This window comes from Rhinatrema bivittatum, chromosome 7, assembly GCF_901001135.1.
Source record: "Rhinatrema bivittatum chromosome 7, aRhiBiv1.1, whole genome shotgun sequence".
Taxonomy (NCBI): domain Eukaryota; kingdom Metazoa; phylum Chordata; class Amphibia; order Gymnophiona; family Rhinatrematidae; genus Rhinatrema; species Rhinatrema bivittatum.
The window spans coordinates 94,165,286-94,187,896 of NC_042621.1; the positions used below are offsets into that span (position 1 = coordinate 94,165,286).

A 22,611-nucleotide genomic window follows, 5' to 3' on the forward strand; every position below is an offset into this window, starting at 1 on the left:
ATACATATGATTTTTAAGTTTAACGTAAAACTATATAATTGTGAACCATACATTATTAATAAAGTAGCTTAATCTGGTCCCATTTATGTTTTTTTTCCCTCTCTTACATGTGGTCATTCATTATCTGCAAACTGAACATACTGAAGTTAGACTGTAAGGCGAAAAACACATTCTTTTTAGATTAAACTGCAAGAACAGATAAACAATCTCTTGTTATCGCATAGCTGATCAGGAACTGGCAGTCAAAGTTTCTCTTGTGTAAAAACTATTTTTCTCTTCCTCCAGGCTATATTTATGCTGACCAGCTCTGGGTGGTTTCAAGCATACTTTATTTCTTGTTAGCAATTGATTAAGAGGATGGTCAGTTCATACTGGTTTAACTATGTATAAAACTTCCATGGTTTGCGGTCTGAGGGGCAGATTGCTGATAGCTTGTATTACTTGCTCCTGGTTAAAGAAGATCAGAGAAAACCAAGGCAGGTAGTAGCCAAAGATGAAATGGCTGAACTGCCTATGACTGAGACTGCAGTTGACCTTCCTCTTTCCAAAGGCAGGTTCACCATCAACACACTGATCAGCACTGAGGACAGCAACAAGGCTCACTATGGCCATCCTGATTCTGTCCCATATGACACCTTCCACTCCAACAACCTCACTCACACCAGCACTTTATACATGAGGACTTTTGGCTACAACACCATTGATGCTGTACCTGCCTATGACCATTATAACAATACCGAGGTCCCGACTGGCAACAAGAAAGTCAGACCTACACTAGCAGATCTTCACTCCTTCCTAAAGGTAAGAAATATGGAGATGTTGACAGAAGATGACCTGACTAGGGATATTTTCCCTTTACATTTACATAAACAAACTGTGTGCCCATTTCTTGTGCATTAGTGACCAAACATAGAGAAAAAAAATATAATGTGAAAATACAGTGGAAATATAGCCAACACTTTATTTCCTGCTTGCTGTGTCTTGTTAACATTGTCCTCATTTGATGTTGGATGTCCCAACTGGCCCCAGGGAGCTCTTTTCCCTATGGATTTAAACATTTTGTGCAGATGCTTTTAAACAGCTTCTTTTCTTGTTGCTTATATTGTCTTTGCCTTCTTCTCCAACTTGGGATCCATTTATAGCAAACAAAATCTGTGACTTTCTATAATATAATCCACTCGCTATCTGCCTGACAGAACTCATTCTAACAAAGACAACAACTGTAATCAACCTTCACAATTTCATGAGAATAACATTTTATTCCATCTTATACCACTTCATGCTCTCTCTCTCTCCCTTTACTACAGAAGGCAGGAAACTTTGTGCCTCATGGTACAATATCTCTGGATAACAGAGTGACTTTCACCTCATTCTCTCTCTCTCTTGGCTTAGTTCAAACATAACTAGTGCATATTTATTTATGTATTTATCAAGTATTCTATACCGTCGTTAAGACAAGCCATCACAATGGTTTACAAATTATAAAATACATAGAATAAAAACATACAGTAGTAAAAACAGTTGGCATTTAAACTAATAATAGCAGTAAGAATAAACTAAGAATAAATATAAAATAAAAGAATAAAATAGATAAAAGATAACAAAATAGGTAAATGGTTAAGAATTAGATGCTATTTCACTTGCCAGCTGTATACGCCTTTTCAAGCAGCCAGGTTTTTAAATCTCATTTAAACTTCTTAAAATCAGTTTGTAGTCTAACATTCATCGGTAACACATTCCATAGTTTAGGCCCTGCCAGCGACACAGCCCTTTCTCTGACTTGGTTCAGATGTGCAGGGAGTGTACAGCAGGTATTGACAGGAAGCCTTTGTTGGCGGACCTTAAATTTCTTTGGGGCACATGGAGCCTAATGGCAGCGTTAGCTAGTCTATTTGCTTGCCGTATATTAGTTTATGTAAGGTGCATAGTGTTTTAAAGTGAATATGGGATTCAATAGGTAACCAATGTTAAAGCTATCAGAATCGGAGTGATATGGTCCCTTTTTCTACTGCCAGTTAGAATCCTTGCTGCTGCATTCTGCAGGACCTGTAGCGGTCGAATAGAGGAGGCCGGTAGGCCTAGGAGTAAGGATTTACAATAGTCTGTACTCTCTTTTTCTTTCTTTCTTTTTTTTTTACCAGGCAATTTCCTTCTGCTCCTTTGGGACAAGGACAGAGGTCCTGGTGCCATGAGCCTTCATTCATTACTACCCAGGGATGTTTTTCCCCTTATGATATATCTCCTTCATGCCCTGCCCTGCCCATCTAGTCTGCTCATTGCAATGACAATCCTTTGGCTAAGTGCCATGCACCAGGGCTCCTTCTGAAACCTTATAATCATGAGCCCTGAATCTGGTCAATAGGGATCACTCTTGAGTGATGGTTATGACCCTCTCTCCTCATTGGCTGTGAAGGCTGCCACAGAAATATCAGGTTGATCCCAGTGCATATTTCTTGTGTACAGCAGAGATATGAGACATACAGAGCTGAATAAGTGTATGTACTACTGCATATATGCATCTGTTTTTCCAAATATTTTCTTCCACTTTTAAATATTTTCCATTCTCCTTTCATTCAAAGTATACTGAAAGAATGGGCTGCCATGCTGGAGACCCAAGTTCAGATCTGGACCTGGTTCTAGATCTTTGGATCAGCAAAGGTTACACATGCTGCAGGGCACAGGAGTAGCTCCAAGCAATCTGCTGCCTGCGGTGAGGGATGTGATGGTGCGCCCCTCAAGACAATGAGGGGGTCCCCCTGTGTGCAGTTCTGGTCACCACATCTCAAAAAGGATATAGCTGCACTGAAGAAAGTGCAGAGAAGGGCGACCAAAATGATAAGGGGCATGGAACAGCTGCCCTATGAGGAAAGGCTGAAGATGTTAGGGCTTGTTCAATTTGGAAAAGAGACGACTGAGAGGAGATATGATAGAAGTCTACAAAATCATGAAAGGACTTGAAGTTAGCAAGTAGTTCATTTAAAACAAATCAAAGAAAATTCTTTTTCACTCAGCGCATAGTTGAGCTCTGGAATTCATTGCCAGAAGATGTGGTTACAGCAGTTAGTGTAACTGGGTTTAAAAAAGGTTTGGATAAGTTCCTAGAGGATAAATCCATAAACTGCTATGATGATAATTAATAAGCAATAGTAGCTTAAGATATATCTAATATTTGTGTACTTGTGACTTGGATTGGCTACTGTTGGAAACAGGATACTGGGTTTGATGGACCCTTGGTCTGACCCAGTATGGCATATCTTATGTTTTTATGTAAAGACTTAAGGGCATAAGAACAGTTTAACATACACAGACAGGCTAGATAAGCTACAGCCTTTAGACAAACAGAATAAGAGAATCAGGAAAATGTGGACATTTTGTCTCCCTTAGAGAAAGTGGCTGAGAATATAGGTTAGAAAATATTTTAAAGAAAAAAAGTCATTGTGGAGAGATTGGGAGAATTGATGATCAGGATTTAAAAGAACTCAAGATTTTAACAAAACACAGACTAACTGATTCTTAATGTTCTCTTTCTCTTTAATATTCTGACTTTCTGTGGCACAAATAGAGACACCATTCTCCTTTTCTGTTTTCTGTCAGAAGAAAACCTATAAAAAAAAAGTTTCTTGTAGAAACAATCTGCCACATTTTTAAACACGAGATTGATCTGTCTGTAATGATTTTCAGATTTATGGTGTGCCATTCCCCTCAAGGGCTGTGTCAAAATTACAGGATCAGACCTGCATCCTTTTGCTAATTCTAACATTTTTCTATCAGGCTAATGCAGAGCGCGCCTTTTTGCCTGCATTTGAGCGTGTAATTTCTGGACACAAAACATTCTCCTGATGCAACAAGGAGTTTTGCACACAGAAAATGCGCATTCCCAATATAAAGGGAGTTCTGCTTAATGCTCTTGCATGGAAATTGCAAGAGCGTTAAGCAGGGAGACTGCAACTGGCCAGTGCACCTCTTTTAGTGCTGGAAACTTAACTCCTGGGTTAGGGCTGAAGTTTAGTTTCCAGTGCTATGGAAAAAAATGGTAAAAAATGTAAAAATAAAATTAAAAAAATCTGGAACTCTTTGAGTAAGTGCTGGCAGTCACTACCACATAACTGGATAATTACTGACGGCTGTCAGCACTTAGCCAGATTAAGTACTGATTTATCCAGGTAAGTGGAAGTAGTCTGCTGCTGCTGTTTAGCCAGATAGATAGTGATTTATCCGTCTATTTGGCAGCGGGAAGCAGTTCAGACTTATCTGGCAGCTGCTTTGTGCCCTCCTCCTCCCCGAGTTAATATGTACATATAGCCTGTTACTACTTAACATTTTAAAGTTTAAGCGCATTTTTTAAACTCCCGATGCGTTAGCTTACTGCATTGGGAGCTAAAGAAAAAATGAATCTGGGTGCTAAAATTCAGCGTACATTTTCTTAGCACCCAGATTATTGCATTGGCCAATATATGTGTACAGGATAGAGGTCATTTTGTAACATTACACATAAGTTACATTAGTTTCCAAAGCTGACTTGTACACATAAGTCCACTTTGAAAATTATCTCGGCAAAACGAGATGCACACAATTACACCTGCTATTTGATGTACATTGTTTTGCTGAAATAATTTATGCAAATACTTTTGATTTTAAAAAGAATGTGTGCAAGTCCTGATGCCACTCCCTGGATCATCTTTTCCCTATGCATCTGAAAATATGCACATACAGTGTGAATGTGCATTATTTTACACTTGTGGCAGTTGCACAATCTTTTAAAGGGCCATTTCTGTGGGTAAAGCACTACTTTACCAGAAGTCCTTTTGAAAATTACCTTCCCTATGTACATGTAGCTTTCTGTGTATGACTAAACACAGAATCACATAATACCAAATTCAAAATTGTAACAGTTTCCTATTATAATTCAAAAGCGACTTAAAAACTTGGCTATTCAAAAATGCCTTCAACTTGACAGAAACTAAATAACCTAAATAAATCTTGAAGAATAGCCCCCCCCCACTTTGCAAACTCCCTTAATCTAGCTCTGTTTTCATGTTTGATGTCTACCATTGTATTACTTCCATTTCTATGAATGTTTATCCACCTTGCAACATTCATTATAATATTTATGAATGTATTACCTGTAATCCGTTATGAACTAGTGATTCTCACATGGAATGACGGTATACAAAACATTTAAATAAATTGCAGATGTTCTAAAACTAAAAAGGAATTTTTTTTTGGCAGCTTCCTCTGACTTTTATTTATTTATTTTCAACTTTTACATACCTTACACTCGGCAAAAGCTGACCCGGAACTGTGCGCAAAACAACAAAATGCATAAGTACAAGAAAATCATTATTAAAATACAGCTGTACACTTTACCCAATTCAAAATTAAAATGCAGAGGACCTGTATCACTTAATTTTAAAAACCCCTCCTGGGAATAACCAGACCTTTACCCTTTTCCTAAAAACCAAATTGTTCAACTCAAGCCTAACATCCAACAAGGCAGAATTCCACAATTCAGGGTCCTTCACAGAGATCACGCTCTTCCTATACCCCACTGTATGCAGCTCTTTAACAGCTGGAATCAGAAAAAGAGCTCCCTGTACCAAACATAAGCTCCTATTAGGCTCATAGGGCTTAACCAGCTGTTTAAGATATCCTGGTCCAGCCCCCTGCTTGAGCTTAAACATCAGAAGCAAGAGCTTAAATTAGATTTGTTCCATAATCGGCAACCAGTGTATCTGCATTAATAATGTTCGCACACTGACCCACTGAGAGCTAGAGTAATCCAACCTTGCTGCCATGTTCTGCATTATCTGTAATTTATGTATTTATTTAGTTATTTTATATACCATCATTCCAAGGCACAAACAAAAGTACGCCAGATTTTATAAGATACGTTCGTAGCCGCGCGTATCTTATTAAATCCAGGGTCGGCGCGCGCAAGGGGGTACACATTTGTGCACCTTGCGCATGCCGAGCCCTGCACGTGCTGCCCGTTCCCTCCCTCCACCTTCCCCTCCCTAACCCACCCCCCCCCCAGCCCTATCTACACTCCCCCTACCTTTATCGCGAAGGTTCCGCCTGCCTGGGGCAGGCGAAACTCGCACGCGCTGGTCGGCCACCGCCGTGCGAATCTCCAACCCGGGAGCAATTTCGGAGGCCTCGGCCATGCCCCTGAAACGCCCCTGGACTGGAACCATGCCCCCCAGAACACCCCAGGACTTACGTGCGTCCCGGGGCTTGCGCGCGCCGCTGAGCCTATGCAAAATAGGTTCGGCGCGCGTGGGGGGGTTTTAAAGGGTTACGCGCATAACCCTTTTAAAATCTACCCCATATTGGTCTAACACATACTTTAGTAAGATACATTTTGGTATTATATATTCTTTGTAAGATACATATTTTGGTATGATTGATACATTGGAAGAACTTAATAGGGTCATATGAATCTAGGGTGATGTTTTTATACGTCTCAATTGAGGAGTTGCAATCATTGCAAAGCTCTCTCAGAAATACCCAATAACACCCCATTATAATAATCCCATGCTGGGGAGACCAATGCTTGAACCACTGTTCGAAATGCCGCAAAACTCAACAAATGTCTCACTCTCTGCAACTGATGCAATTTAAAAAATATCAGACTAACCTGGTTAGAAATGTGTAACTCAACAGCCAACTCTTTATCATATACCACCCTCAAAATTCCTCACCTTTGATGAAGCATTATTCTTTCTTCCGCAATCATAACAACCCCAGGTAAGGAACATTGTCCTTCCCTGAAACAAAAATCTATTCAATATTTTAAACATTTGAATTCAGTTTATTTCTCTCAATCCAATGCACAGTCTTCTCTAAACCCTCTTGAGCCTGCCACAAAGAAAGATTCAAATTTTGTCCCATAGGTCACACCAATTGCACATTACCTGAATACAAAAACTGAAGCACACAGCACTAGTGCCACTGTATGCCTTCTGTTTTAATCCAGGAGACCCACCTGGGAGGAAAGACAACCAGCTCAAGAGTCTCCTGGAACATCTGGAGACTTAGGTTGCCTGGATCCAAACGTTTTGAATACAGATTACCAATAAATTGTGAAAAAAACATTTCAAGTTTGGCAGGCAAATTAGCAAAGGTACATTTTCTAGTTTTAGAAGTTAAGGGGTAGATTTTCAAAGGGGTACGCACGTACCCCCCGAAAACCTACGCCAAACCCCCCCCTGCGCGCGCTGGGCCTATTTTGCATAGGCTCGGTGGCACGCGCAAGTCCCGGGGCTTGCATGGAGGGGCGTGTCAGGGGTGTGCTGCGAGTGACGCGGCATTTCAGGGGCAGGCCCAGGGCGTGGCGCCAGCCCGGGGGTGTGGTCGAGGCCTCCGGACCAGCCCTCCGCTGGCGCTCGCAGATTTACGCCTGCTTTCTGCAGGCGTAAATCTGTCAACAAAAGTAGGGGGGGGTTTAGATAGGGCCGGGGGGAGGGGTGGGTTAGGTAGGGGAAGGGAGGGGAAGGTGCGGGGGGGGGGGGGGGGTGGTGGAAAGAAAGTTCCCTCCGAGGCCGCTCCAATTTCGGAGCGGCCTCGGAGGGAACAGGCAGCGCGCGCCGGGCTCGGCGCGCACAGGTTGCACAAATGTGCACCCCCTTGCGCACGCCGACCCCAGATTTTATAAGATACGCGCGGCTACTCTACTGTGCTGTTCGTACGTCTCATTCTGCATGTAAAACTGGCCCCAAAACCCCATCTCCAGTTACTAGCTGGCCCTCCTTTTTTTTGTTTTAAAACTTACTTCAGCCGACCAACTGCCGGTGCGCGATCCCCAGCCCAGCGGCCGAGCAGAGGCCTCTGGCCCTGCCCCGCCTCACCCCACAGAGTGGCTGTGTCTGTGTCTTTTAGAATCACAATACCTATTATGAGAAGAAAAACTCTTGAGACAGAACCTTTGCTATATTCTCTTGGAGTCACAGAACCTTTGAATCATCCCATGCCTTTGCCATCTTTTCCATTTCCTCACCAAACAAAAGCCTTCTCTTAAATGGAAGCTTTGTCAAGTTAGCTTTGGAAATAGAAACTGCTGACTAGTTGATTATCCATAAATGATGGTGAACTGCCACTACTGATGACACGCTCCTAGCTGAAAAACCAAACTACCAAACAAATTTATCACTTATGGAGGGATCCACAATCAAAAATAAATCAACTCAATTAATCACCTCACTTATCAAGCTACTTTTTGATACAATGTTTGAAGACATTTTTTAACTTTTTTGCACACTCAACAGATAAATAGAAAGAGGTTGGTGGTGGATAGTTCATGATTATAAACCTAATTTATATTGCCTGTGGATAATGGGAATATAGTAATATATGAAACTTTCCATTCCTCCTTCAAAATTTTTTTTTGTTGAATATATACAATTAAATTGTAAGTGTATGGAGTTGATTTTTGTTCAACCAGAATATTGAGTGAAGATGAACAAGTGACGCTCCTAGCTGAGGCACGCACCAAATCATAACCAGCATCTAAGTAGGCCACTCTTGGCTCCAACTATGGATAGTCTTCTCTATGCTCTTCCTGGGTATCTTGGGAGAGACAGAGCTCAGATCTTGCTATGATATAACAGGCAGCCATACTCATGGCTTCAAAGGCCTGCTTAAGGATGGACTCTATTTTCTGGTCCTGCGTATTCTTGAGATGGAGATTCTCATAGTCACTGAACATACCAATGTGTCCACCCTTGGGAAAATGGAATTTCTCTTTAACTTGTGGGTCCAACAGATACAATTTGGCCAGAGAGTTGACCCCCTTTGAAATTTGCACCCGGAGCTGCCCATTCCAAATCAATAAGATCCTGCATCAGCTGGTGTAGCAGAAAAAAATGCCAGGATTTTCTCAAACTGGCCATAATTGGATCCTCCTTAGATGCAGGAGTTTTCTCTTCCTTGTCATCTGAAATTAGGGCTATCAATTTATCTTTTATGAAAAAAACACAGCATGAAAACATGATCCTCTCTCTCCGGAGGGACTTCTCCATCCTCTAAATCAGTGTTGCTGTCTCCTGGAGGAAAATATTTAAATCGTCCAGAGAGTCATCAGAGGATGGGAATTCCTCACCTGGAAGCCCCTCACCACTTATGTGCCTCACCCTTTTAGCACCTCACCCTGAGGTTACTGGAAGGGAAGGTGCAGGGCCACGGGTAGACAAGGCACTAGCAAAGTAGAAGCAGTCCCTGAGGAGGTACCCTGCCCTTTGCAAAAAGTCTGCATTCGTTTTAAAGTTTCCTGGAAAATTAAAGTCCATGGAAAAGTAAAAAATATTCAGTGCAGGGGAAGTTAAGCTCACTGTATAAACAGGAGACACAGTCCTGGATCCAGCTGCATGCTCAGCACCATGTCCAGGGCTGAGAGAGGGCAGCCTGACTTCCAGCTCTGCTCCCCACAGCTGAGAAATGGCTGTTGGGGCAGCAGGCAAAACTGTTTCACTCATGGGATCCTCCCACAATCCCGCCTCCACATAATCGCAGTCAACTAAATCTCTTCTGGCCGCAGAATATTTGCGGCGTACTGCTTGAGGAATCTCGGCCTGCATTCTCTGCATCTAACACGTGGAGCACTGTGCGGTTTTACTCCCGATTTGCAAAAATAAAATCTCCCACCTCACAGTTTACCCCACAGCCAGTTTGTGACACTCTCACTGCTGCGGTACACTGAAGCTGAGCAGAAACAGAGAAGGAGCCTTGCCAGCCTCTCTTTTTTTCTTTTCTTTTTGCCAAAAAGGTATTAAAAATATAGAGCTCTATACCAGGAGCCACGCCCAGGAGGACGGAGAGCAGAAAAAGGCTGAAACAAGTCCCTCTGGAAGCCTCCCAGACTCTCACTAGCTAAACAGAGGGCTTGAACTATGGCTATCACCTCTGCCTGCTGACTATCTTTTGGAAAGGTAGGATTCCTGCTCTACTGAGGGAGGGAGAACTCATCTTTCACCTCAGGAGCAAGGAATAGCAATTTGTTAAGTCAGCCAGGCTGAACCCACAGCAAGGAATGCTTGTTAACCATCTGCTGGAGACAGAGAATACTGGCAGGCTGGTATCAGTACAGAGGTCTTCATCTGTTGTTTGGCCTGCATAACCCACTGAAATGGCATGGTCTAATTGGACGAAGAGGAAATCTATTTTTTACAGCTGTCTTGGACTTTTAGAAATCTGGGATGTCTTTCAATATATAAAACAATTCTGGGGTAATTTTCAAACAATCTGCATAAGAAAGTTGGCAAAACCACATGCAAGATCTGCTTTGAAAATATCCCACCAAAATCTGCCTACACAAATTACATCTGCACAAAATTTTCCTTGAAATTTTTACACTCCTATCTTTTTGAAATCCAAAAGTATGTGCATTAGTTAAAACCCTTCCCCAGCTTTGTTTTACTGTCAAAAGTTACTCTCCCTATGGTTAAGCCCTTTTTAACTGACTCTTCCTGGATTCTGGACAGCTCGGTTAATATATACCTTATAGAATTTGATAAAATATCTGCCTCAGATGGGGGATAATTCTATAGACAGATTTTTAAAGAAATGCATAAGAACAGCCATTTAGAATGAATGTTTAATACTGTGGATGGCATAACTAATGGTATCTCTCCATCCCTAGGAATGCTGCATTGTGGACAGGGCCGAATTTAGATGTAGGCAATTTAGGCACATGCCTAGGGCACCAAATTCAGAAGGCATCCAAAAATTGGGATTCACCCTGCTGCTCTCTAATTTCTGGGGGCAAAATTTACCCATCCCTGATTTTCTGCCTATGCACACCATGTTTTCAAATCCGGCCATGACTGTGTATAACTTCTTCCTTAAAGAATATAGCCATCTAAAGGAAAGTCTTTTCAGAATTTTTATAATTCAAAGGCAATATATAGCTAAAATCTATAATGCTTGTTAGATATTAATATTTTGTTAGTGTGATCTATTGCTACTTTTGTTGTCTCCTTTAGGGAAGCTTTGCATGAAATCATACATGATTTGAACTGTATGAGAATACTGATGATCAATATCATGGGGTGGATATCTAAAGAATCTTTTGTCATCATGCAATATTGTCATGGTTGATATGTAATTAATTTAAAGAAGACTAAATGTAAACAACATTATCTTGGACCAATAACTTAATACTGTGCTTTCTTTGGATTGGATTCATGTCTACTGTAATTCCCCAACAGGACAATAATCAACTCCACCTTCCGGAGTATGACACCAGTACAGACTTCTCCACAAGAGACTCAGGAGAAGATGGTACAACCGATGATAAACCTGAAGGAGAGCCCATCAGATTTGGGTGGATAAAGGGTGTGATGGTATGTTTTTGTTTTTTTTTTCACGCCACTGAGCTAGCAGAAAGCAGTACCACAAGTAATGACAAAAATTACTTGATGGCTGGATTGCAAGGAAAACTATACTGTCATTTCTTTGCTACAGAAAAACTATAAAACCAGATGGTAGTGTGGTGGGGGAAGGAAGGATTGTGGATTAGCAGGGTGTTATGGTGGTAGAAGGGAGAAAGCTGGTATGCATTATCCTTTCTTCTCCGCCCCTCCCACTAATCAACAGCAATCTCAGGATGACCACAACTCAAAAGTTCCCAGGTATGGAGATGAAGTGGATGAAATGGAACTATAAATTCATGGAGACTGGATTAGCCTGGGAGAAGTCCCCTTCCTCTGGCACTGTGCCATACTCTGGCAAGTAAAAAAACCTTTGACTATGCCCTGCTCCTTGTTGTTCAGAGCCAGTGAACACTGCCTTAAGGAGACAGCCACCTGGTCCTACCATGAGCCGGCAGCATTCACTGCTCAGTGAAAGGCCACCCACACTACTAACTGGGATCCAATAGGTTGGTAGGTGTGCTCTAGGATCAGCACAGACAGAATGTGCGTTCCAGAGTCTATACAGCAATTAAAAAGCAGTCTATAGTGCCACACAGTGCAGGAAGGAAGGTGGCTAGGAAACTCTTCTCTCCCCTCCCCACAGCATGAGATAGTGAAAGCTAAGAGACACACACAGGTAGTGAGAGTGTCAGACCTGTGAAAAACACAGGTAGGGAATTGGACAATCCCTAACTGTAACACTTTCCACCATTCCCCTTCTCCCTGTTTTGTTGATCTGGCAAGCCAAGATCTTAGAAGTACATCTGCACCCCCTGGCAGTAGGTACTCTACAAATCATTTCCCCAATAGTAACTGAAAACTTGCCTGCAGACTCCTTCCTCAACGGACCTGGAAGTCCTGATGATTCACTTCAGGAATTCCTATACTGATGTTTTCCTTTAGGCAGCAGCTCTTAGAAGTTATCCATGCAAAGCAGTCTTCCCTCTAAAGCCCCAGAAAGGAGCTGCTCTTTCTCCAGCTTCTAAAGAATTCCCTGTCAGAACATTAAGGAGTACGAGATTTAAGTCCCCTCTTCCTAGAGTCTTCTTCCTTGGAACGTCAAGCAATCTAGGAATCCCCTCTTGGACCACACCAGACAAAATCCCCCAAGTCTGGAGCACTCCAACCTTGGGCCCCAGACCGAAAACAGAAGAGGCCATCTTTGCCCTTGCAGAGACCACCCCCTACCCCCTTAGGACCCTCTCTGCCCTTGGAGAGACCACCCCCTCCCCCCTTAGGACCCTCTCTGCCCTTGGAGAGACCACCCCTCCCCCTTAGGACCCTCTCTCTTAGAAAGAGAAGTCTGAAAAAATAACTCAGTTAATTGGACTCAGGAGTTTTGTTAAACCACTCAAAGCAGAAAGACACCTTCCACTGGTGAGTGCTATACATTGCTGCACTCCTACTCTTTTACCTCATCACCCAGTGTCTTTGAAGATACTGAAGTCAGTAGTATGGGACCACTTGGGGCCCTGCCTCCCCCTCTCCTTGCCCATACACACACACACACTCATATTTTAATGCACCTCAGTCATTTTCTCGTGTCCATCCACCAAAGACATATTTGTTTCCATTGACAAGTGCATCTTAATGCCTGTGAGTTAGCTTTCAGCAAGATCCCACACTGTGCAATGGGCAGACCTAGAGATATTGCATGACCTCTCTCTCACACCACAATCACAGGTTTCAGGTCTGGTATGTCTGCCATGTCTCCTTTTGTTCTGCTGATTTAGAACCATCTAGTTGGTTAATTCCTCCTCTTCCCCTGAAGGAAGCTGCTCAGTGGCTATGATACTACCCATGCTAAAATAATCCTAGTGACAAGGTCTCTAAATCACCTCTGCCACATCTCTTTGTGGGCACTCACAGGCGTGATGTTAATTACTTCTGTTGTCATGAGGAAGTGCCTCTGCAACTTCCGGCATTTGTTTGGCTGCATTGTGACTACACCTTTGTGAAAGGGCAGCTTAAACAATGTTTGCTATCACAACGTGCTCTAAACTCACTGAAACGTTAACTTAAAGAGTTGAACATCCAGCAAAACTGGACAGAAACATTCACTATTTTATCTTAAATCGAAATGTGTATATTTAGTCCTGTAATATTTGATATGAGTATATTTCCATACTTCAAAACATGCATTAATGAATTTTGAAATACTTTCCAGATATTAGAGGCACTTGATTATCTGATATATATATCTGAATCTTTTAATGCACACCCTGTTATGTTTTACTGCCTACATAATCTATCCTTTATAGTAAGGCTAATTCAACATAGTCACACAGAATATATTTGTTTTCTATAGATCCGATGCATGCTGAACATCTGGGGAGTAATTCTGTATTTGAGGTTACCATGGATTACTGCACAAGCAGGAATAGGTAAGTGTCTCATTATAATATTCTCCTGATAATATAAATTAAATACATTGCACACTCACCATTTTTAGTTCATGGTTAGTTTTGTGTGAGCACACAAACAGCAGTCCCTAATTTACAATGGAGCCACAAAAGCACATGCCCTTATCCTCACTGATAATGCACAAGAAAAGGTATTTTTCACTTCACAAATGACAAGCCATGAGTACAATTAGGAGATCTTTCCTCTTATTAATGAACCATACAGCTAAAGGCTAACCATTATGTATTTTATTATGACATATAGGAAAGGCATTTTATTTATAAAGATATTAAAATAGCTCCTAATATTTGTATGTGAGGCAGCTTTTGCATGAGTGTATCTGCTCAAGTACCACCATCAAGCAACTGATTCGACCCTCACACATCTGCTTAACAAGTGAATGGGTATTTTCTAGTTTCTTCTCAGTGCTGGCACAACCCACATGGTGAACTTCACATGGGTTTATTGTGCACATAACCTCGACAGGAATGAACCTCATTCGTATGCCAGGGAATGAGCTTAGTCTCTGAAATACATGGCTAATGCCCTCCTTAGTACTTGCTGTCTCCTGACATTCATAAGACGTGAGGGGGCAACATATAGAGTTGTGCTTGGAAATTATTCTTAATCAGGCCCATGGCACCCAATATAATTGGGATTATTTCTGTATCATCCTGCCACATTTTCTTGGTCTCTGCATCTCTTGGTACTTAAGGATCATCGCTTTCTTCATATGATCCACAGAAAAGTTGCTGGGTACTGATGCCTCTATCAGCAATGACATTCCTGTGGTTTTCTCCTTTACCGCAATGTCTGGTTTTCTAGCAGTCAGGGCCGGTGCTAGCCTTTTTTTGCTGCCCTGTGCAAACTACTGAGCTGCCCTCCACCCCCCCCCCCCCCCCCCATGTCCCCAGGTCATTCTACCCAGGTCCACCCCCTCTCCTTTGGAACCCACGGCCAGTGCAAGATTATTAGATGATCTAGGAGCACTTTAAAGCCCCCACCCCAGCCTTCTACACACACACACGCTTAAAAATTATGCATTTATAATAACAGATTTTACATTAAAAAGAACATTCAGAGCAGTGTCTTATAAGGTCAAAAATCACCAATCAGAAAAGCCTGCAAAAATACTCATGAGGTATTAGGCCTAACGCAACACATGTTGGATGTGGGCTTGACCCTCAGAAAGCCATGAGTGAACAACAACAATATAGTAAACCTCCTATACCAAACCAGCACTAACTGCCAGCATTCAAACAAATAACAGTCTTACCTATGAAAAAGTAGTGCTGCAAATATTACACCAAGTCCGAAAATACCAATACACCTCCTATTAGGAAACCATAACAAGCCAGGCTGCTGTAGATCCCTCCATAGAAACTACATGCTAGCAGAATACCTCACCTTGGTCACACGTGCAGAACACAGACGGACCCTCACCAAATGTCCAAAATTAACATTTTATCAGTCAGTTCAGTTCAATGTAAACAACTTTGCCAGGGAGAGGCCATACTGTGAATCCCAGTGAAGATCCATCAGACTCTTGGGCTCCAGTGGGGGAATGGTGGTAGCTTTTGTTTGCAGATTTTTCTCTTCAAATTTCCAGAGTCACTGCTGCAATTTCTTTGCAACAAAAGTGAAGAATTAGGGTCCCTTCTCCTCAAACTATATCAGCTTGAGAAATTCACTGCAGCACCTCCTGCGTCTGGGGGTCCAACTGACTACGCATGAAAAGATTTACAAAGTAATACAATATGTAAGCGTCTGCAACCTCGTATACCATGCATGTTAATCAGGATACCACTTTTGGTTTTAAAGTAACTGGTACAATAAATAAAATTACAGTAGTAGTGTTGCCACATATTATTTAAGACAAGTACATAAGCAGGAAATTCCTCTTTTCTCTCAAACGTTTTTACATGGCAAAAAAACATTTATATATTACAATTTTCTACTAATCCAACAGTTTATAACAGGGTACAAAGGTATATTACTTGGATTTGCAACAAAAATTAAGAATTAGAGTCTCTTCTCAAATGATATTATCTTGACAGATTCAAGCACCTTTGTGTCTGAGCTCTAATAAGGAGGAGAGCCCTTAGACTTAGAGGATACTGCAAACTATTGTAAATTCTTACAGGCACCTCAGCATTATTATTAAATTCTAAGTGCAGGGAAATCATAATAAGGGTTACATGTGTGCGGTATTAATGTGATACTAAAATCCATGAATAGTTTGTAGTAATCCCAACTGTACTAAGGGTTGCATTATTAAAGGTTTGCTCCTGTTTGGTTCCATTTCAAAACTTACACCCAGTGTTTTACCCATTAATAATAATGGGATTTTTTCAGTGATAAATCCAGTGTAAGTTTTACACTTGAGCAAAACTGACTTAAACTTTTAGATGTCCAGATTCAGAAGCATTTAGATGGATAGCTCAGAAGTTATCTGCTAAATGAATATTTGGGTACTTAGAGACTGATTCATTAAGGCTTTTCTCCTATTCTGTGTCTGTGGGAAAAATGCTTAGTGAATCAGGCCCTTACTTGCCTATATTTTAGCTAGCTGAAAAGTTAGTAGACTAGAATTTAGCCGGATAAGTTAGGGGCATTCAGGGGGTGTAACTGGGAGGAGTTGTTAGCTGGCTAAGTTATCAGTCTAACTCCGATATTCAGTGTTAGCTGGATAATTTAGCTGGCTAAGTCTGGCCGGGCCAGAGAGCTGTTCTAAAGTTAACCAGTTAGCAGGCTATCTTTAAGATAGCTGGCTGTATTCAATAGTGCAGCTGAATATACCTCCAAAGTTAGCTGGATAAGTTTACTGGCTAACTTTGCTATCTGGACAGTGACTGAATATGTGTCTCAGCTGGACAGAAACACACAAAATTCATGAGTCTTCCTCCCTCTATTCTCCTCACCACCAGATCTGGAAAGGGATGGTTTTTGTGCAGAATGCAATCTGCAGTTAATGATGCCTCCAAGCACTGTCATCAGACTAATGCCTCTTAATATAAGTTTTATTGGTGAATAGTGAAAGAGGAAAGTAAATGTACAAACTGCTCTTCCCTGCAGCTCTGACCTGGCTGATTATCTTCATGTCTATAACAGTAACTAGCATCACAGGGCTGTCCATCTCTGCCATATCCACGAATGGTAAAGTGAAATCAGGTACTGTACTGAACTGCTTTTAGTTTTGATGTTGCTTCATTTTAAAATGAACTTTGATGTTCTTTTTCTATCTGTTGTATGGCTTTTAATTTCTGTTCCAAAACGAGACAGCAAATAGACTGATAGATGAATGCAAAATTGGCTGTCCAAGTAACTCAGGGGAACACATGACACAGGTCTACCCACCCCAATGACTATCATGCCTTCTTAGTCGTGCTTGAACGTAAATAAACTGCATGAAAAATAAATCTGGAAACTTGAATATTCTTTTGTTTTTCTGATTTACCTCGATGAATTCAAATTCTGAAGTTTTTGAACAGATTTTTTTTTCCACAATCAAAATCATCTGATCACATATGTTTTCCTACTGATTGCAGCATGTTGTGAGCATGCTTTCCTAATTCCCTTGGCCATAGCCTCTCCTCTCTTTTGGTGTCCCTTTCTCTAGTCTCCCAGCTATTTAAATCCCCTGTCCATTCTCCCAGCTCCCTCTGATTCAGTTCTCATGGCTCCACTGGCTCTCATCTCCTACTCAAAGCTCTTTCTATCCCCAGAATTGTTCATTGACTTTACCTGTTTTCAGGATAAAGCTGTTGGTGGTGTGTTTACTTTGGAATACGTTTTGCATATTCTAGGTGGTACTTATTTTCTTATCTCGAGAAGCCTTGGACCTGAGTTGGGAGGGTCTATTGGACTCATTTTTGCATTTGCAAATGCTGTTGCTGTAGCTATGCACACCGTTGGCTTTGCTGAAACCGTACGGGATCTTCTCCAGGTATGACTTCCTTGAACTATCAAGTTTTTTTGTAGGAAATAATTCAGTGGCAGCTGATAAGTTATTAAAATGGGGGTAGGCTGTGGTGCTGGGGCAAAGAATGGAGTTTGTTGGTGAGGAGGGATAAAAATGACATCCCCCAATCCATCCCTTAGCTCTCTTCTGTGCTTACCTTTGTCTGTTTCCTCATTCAAATATTTTTCTCCTACCCATTGTTTTCTCCCCCTACCATCTTCCTATCACTTGTCCCCCCCCCCACACGTTTCTCATACAGTGCCTTGCAAAAGTCTTCACATCTTTGTACATTTTTCACATTCTGCTGTTTGAAAAATGCCATAACTTAGTAAATACCATAAATTTGTAAATTTTTTTCTCTCTGTTAAAATCCCTATCGACTTTTCATCGCTCCCAGTTGTGTATTTCCCTGTTTTATTGTAACTGCAACGTTTTTCGTTCCGCACCTGTTAATGTTCTTATTGTATCTTCTTTTTACACCCCTTTGTTAATTGTAAACCGGCATGATGTGATACCTATCGCGAATGTCGGGATAGCAAACACAAAATAAATAAATAAATAAATTTACATTAAAGTAGAAGTTTTTCATTGATCTGCATAACATATGCTACACTTCCACTGTGAAAGAACAATTTTAGAAATATTCCAAAAGTAATTAATAATAAAAAAAATCAAAGTCTTGACTGCATAAGTCTTTCATACCCATTGAGTCGCTATGTGGCGGAAGCTCCTTTTGCAGCATTAACAGCCATGAGTCATGTAGGGTAAATGTTAAAGCAGGATGGTGTAGTTTTTGCCCATTCTTAATGGCAGAAGAACTCAGGCTCTTTCAAGTTGGCTGGGGATCGCCTGTCAACTGCAGTCTTCAAGTCTTGGCATAGATTTTCTGTCGGTTTCAGGTCTGGGCTTTGACTGGACTATTTTCTTCTTGCTGGTTTTGCTTTGTGCTTGGGATCATTGTCCTGCTCAAAGGTGTCGCTAGCATCAGGCACATGGGGCCCGTGCGCTGAGTCCAAATAGTAGTGACCCAAGTCTCAGCCCTGTCTCCTGCTAAGGAGGAGACTGAGTTGATGAGGTGAGGCCTTCGCAGCTGAAGAGTCTGCAGCTGTGTCGACCTGCAGCATGGTGAAAGGAGGAGGCTGCAGCTCTGTTGACAGTACCTACGCACCGAAGGAGGCTGAAACTGCTGCATTGGCTAGGGAGAATGCTGCATTGGCTAGGCCTGCACGGCCCAAGAAAAAGGCTGATCTGTCTGTTGAGCCAGCGCAGGAACAAAGGAGAATGCTGCATCAGCTGGGCCTGCGTGGAAAAGAAGGCGGCTGCTCCATCAGTGGGTCCGCGGGGCTGAAGAAATCAGGCTGTTTGCTGCCTGTATCCTGCATGAGTGGGGGAGAGAAAGAAAGAGGGTGTATGTGTTTGTGTATGTTAGAGAGAGACAGAGGGAGTATGTGTGTCAAATAGGGTTGCCAACTGGCTCCATATTTTCAGAATTGGTTGATCCAGTCCTGGTTTTACTCTATTATATGCTGTGACTTATTCTGACTTCTCTATTGCATTCCATAAAAAAAAAAAAGCAAGACTATAATTACCTGCATGCAGGGGAGTAAAACCAGGACTGGATCAATCTGTCCTGAAAATCTGGAGCCAGTTGGCAACCCTACAAATAGAGAGCGTTTGTGCGTGTGTGTGTGTGTGTGTGTGTGGGTGTGGCAGAGAGGCAGAGAGTGTTTGTGTGTGTGTGTTTGCGAGAGAGACAGACACTGCACGGGCAAAAGGAGAAGGCTGCTGTTGCCTGAATGTTCCAAGGACAGATAGAACATGTGTTTATGAGAGGGCATGTGCAGAAGCATATATATGTATGTGTGGGGGTATTTGAGAGAGTATATGGCAGAGAGATAGAGAGCAATCTGTGTTAGTGTGAGTAAGCAAGTGTGTTTGTGTTGGAGACTGTAAATGAAAGATACAGAGAGAAGAAACACTGTGCATCCTCTTCCTCCACTAATCCATGACAATCACAGGGTAACTGGAAAACAAGTTCCCAAGTATGGCGAGTAGGGGATTTTAAAAAAATTCTTGTGTGTTTTCATTATTGGGTGTTTGTTGTGTTTGCTGTTCTGAAATATTTTGTTGGTGTTTAGGAAATTTACATTTTTATGAGTTTTTAATTATTGGCTATTCTTTTCATCAGTTATTTTGACATTCTTTCTATGAGTATGGTTTTACTATTACGATGTTTTATATTTCTTGATTTTGTTTTTTGTGGAATAAATACAGTAATCCGCTTTGAAGTGTTTGAAAGGCAGAATATAAATAAATTGGATTAGGATAATGTTTCTGTTTTTCCATTGTTGCACTGCATACAGAGTCTGGCTTATTGCAGTTTTAAGTTGTCTGTTTGCATGTTTCTATTAATATTTTATCTTTAGTCTTTGTTGAGTGAGGGTTTGTCTGTGTTCTGTATGTGTGATGTAGACTAGGTAATCTGCTAACATCTAGTTTCTGTTCAGGGATCTATAGCAGCTTGGCTTGTTTATTTTCCTGATAGGAGGTGTACTAGTGTTTTAGGGTGTAGCGAAATTTTGAAATGTTGCGTTATCATAGGAAGGGTTGTTACTATTTGAGTGCTGACAATTAGTGCTGGTTTGGTTTGGAAAGCTTACTATACTTTAATTGCAAGTCATTTTTTTTTCAGAGGATTCATTGCCAATTTATTTTGGGTATCAAATTAAAAACAGCACAATTTTTAAATCTCTGTAGTACTGTAACCCAAAGGCTGAATGTAAGTGGCTGTGTACTCTGCTCTAATCTGCTGTATCTGGATCTCTTAGCCAGCTGTGAGTGCATGATAAGAGACTAGTGAAAAATGTGGATGATGCACTCATATTTCTGAAATATTAGGAAAAATGAGCAATGCACCCATCATACACATGCATTCACAATTAATGGAATGCATGCATCTATGTAGATTATGCTCCATTATTCTTAACTCAAAGGAATTAAGAAACCGCCAAATAAAGCCCTTCTTTAGAAAAGCTCTGAAAACATACTTATTTAGGAAAGCATTCCCGATTCAAGCTGCCAATATATAATTATCCCAGGCCTCCCTTGATTTGTACGTACTCTGGCAGAGATCTGATACTTACACTATTGCAACCTTGTATTTTATTTTTATTTTATCTTTTTAATTTATTGTCTGTTACTTACTTGTAACTCATTATGTGTGTTTTATTGTACCCCACCCTGAATGTAGGAAGGGCGGGTAATAAATGTTTCTAAATAAATAAATACATATGGTGTTTCAAATAGATTCATGAGTGCATCATTGATAGCCCTGTTGGATCCATTGATAGATTGTCCATTGCCACTATCCTGGGGATGCTAGAATGGAAGGAACAGAGGGACAAAAGAAAGAAGGCAGATTCAGAGGCAGTGGTGGCACATTTTTGCAAATGAGAGGGAAAGTCAGGAGTCTCTCCCCTCTCCCCAGTCCTCAAGTGTACAATCCTGGTCTTTGGAAAAGTTGGCAATCCTGGTGGTGGTGGTGGTGGGGTGAAAATAAGGACCGCTGAGCTTGTGTCTCGGATCTTTGAGGTACCTAGCAATGCCCATGGTCCTGCTGAAAAGTGAATCTTTTCCCCTTGTCTCAGATTTATAGCAGATTGGAACAGATTGGTTTTCCTCCAAGGTCTGCATGTAAGCGTATCATGCTGGGTCAGACCAAAATTCCATCAAGCTCAGCATCCTGTCTCCAGCAGTGACGAGTCCCTAAAAGTAGATCCAATTTCTTGCTGCTCACTCCCTGTGACAAGTGGTAGGTCTTTCTGAGTCACCTGGTTAATAACCATTTATGGACTTTTCTTTCATGAACTTGTCCAAATCTTTTCTAAACCCAGCTATGCTAGTTGCCTTAACCACATCCCCCAGAAACAAATTCCACAACTTGTGGGTTGAGTGAAAAATACTATCTCCAATTTGTTTTAAATCTGCTACCTGTTAGCTTAAAAGGGGTGTCCCCTAGTCCTAGTTTTACTTGGAAAGCTAAATAACCATATCCTATTTACCTGTTCTACCCACTCATGATCTTGTAGATCTCAATCACATCCCTCCCTCAATTATGTTGTCTTCAAGCTGAAAAACCCTAATCTGTTTAGCCTTTCTTCATAAGGGAGCCATTCCAACCCCTTACCCATTTTTGTTGTCCTTCTCTATACCTTTTCTAACTCTGATATATCCTTTTTGAGATGGAGGTGACCAGAATTGCATACAATACTTTTCACCATTCGTCTTTCCCTCCGTGAAAAGATGCAAGTCTCCTTGCCCCGTTGCTGCAAAGCATTGCCATAACATAATTACTCCAGCACCGTTCTTTACTGTAGTGATGGTGCTAGCAGGGCGATTTGCTGTGTTTATTTACACCACGCGTATTGCTTAGCCAGGGCCAGTGCAATGGGATTAGGCGCCCTAGCCACCTTCTGCCTTGCGCCACCCCCCCCCCGTTGGGCTGACACCCTCCCCCCGGTCGCGGCCCTGACTCCTACCTCTCGGTTTTCTGAGCCAGAAGCAGCGTGTGGCCCACTGAATCTCACTCGTCTTTGCTGCCGCTGCCACTCGCGCCCTCACATGGCTCACGCCCCCTAATGCTTGGCGCACTAGGCCCAGGCCTAGCTCATCTAGTGCTTCCGCCGGCCCCGTGCTTAGCACTGAGATCAAAAAAGTTCTACTTTGGTCTTACAGACAAGAAAACATTCTCCACAGGCGTGCAGTGTCCCGTAAGTCAGAGCTGCTCAACCTTTTTATTTCAGGGCACACTTTCAAGTTTGCTTGATCCTCGTGAAACACCAA

General features: G+C 41.7%; 1 protein-coding gene across 1 annotated transcript in view; it reads left to right on the plus strand.

The window, feature by feature from the left end:
* Window positions 1–399: 399 nt before the first annotated feature.
* SLC12A3 (solute carrier family 12 member 3) overlaps window positions 400–22,611 on the plus strand; it is a 169,972-nt gene continuing 147,760 nt past the window's right edge. The window contains exons 1-5 of the mRNA XM_029608720.1: window positions 400–801; window positions 11,202–11,336; window positions 13,714–13,789; window positions 16,884–16,979; window positions 17,615–17,754. Of these exons, the coding sequence (XP_029464580.1) occupies window positions 499–801; window positions 11,202–11,336; window positions 13,714–13,789; window positions 16,884–16,979; window positions 17,615–17,754 (750 nt within the window). The 5' untranslated portion in view covers window positions 400–498. The remainder of the gene's footprint in view (window positions 802–11,201; window positions 11,337–13,713; window positions 13,790–16,883; window positions 16,980–17,614; window positions 17,755–22,611) is intronic.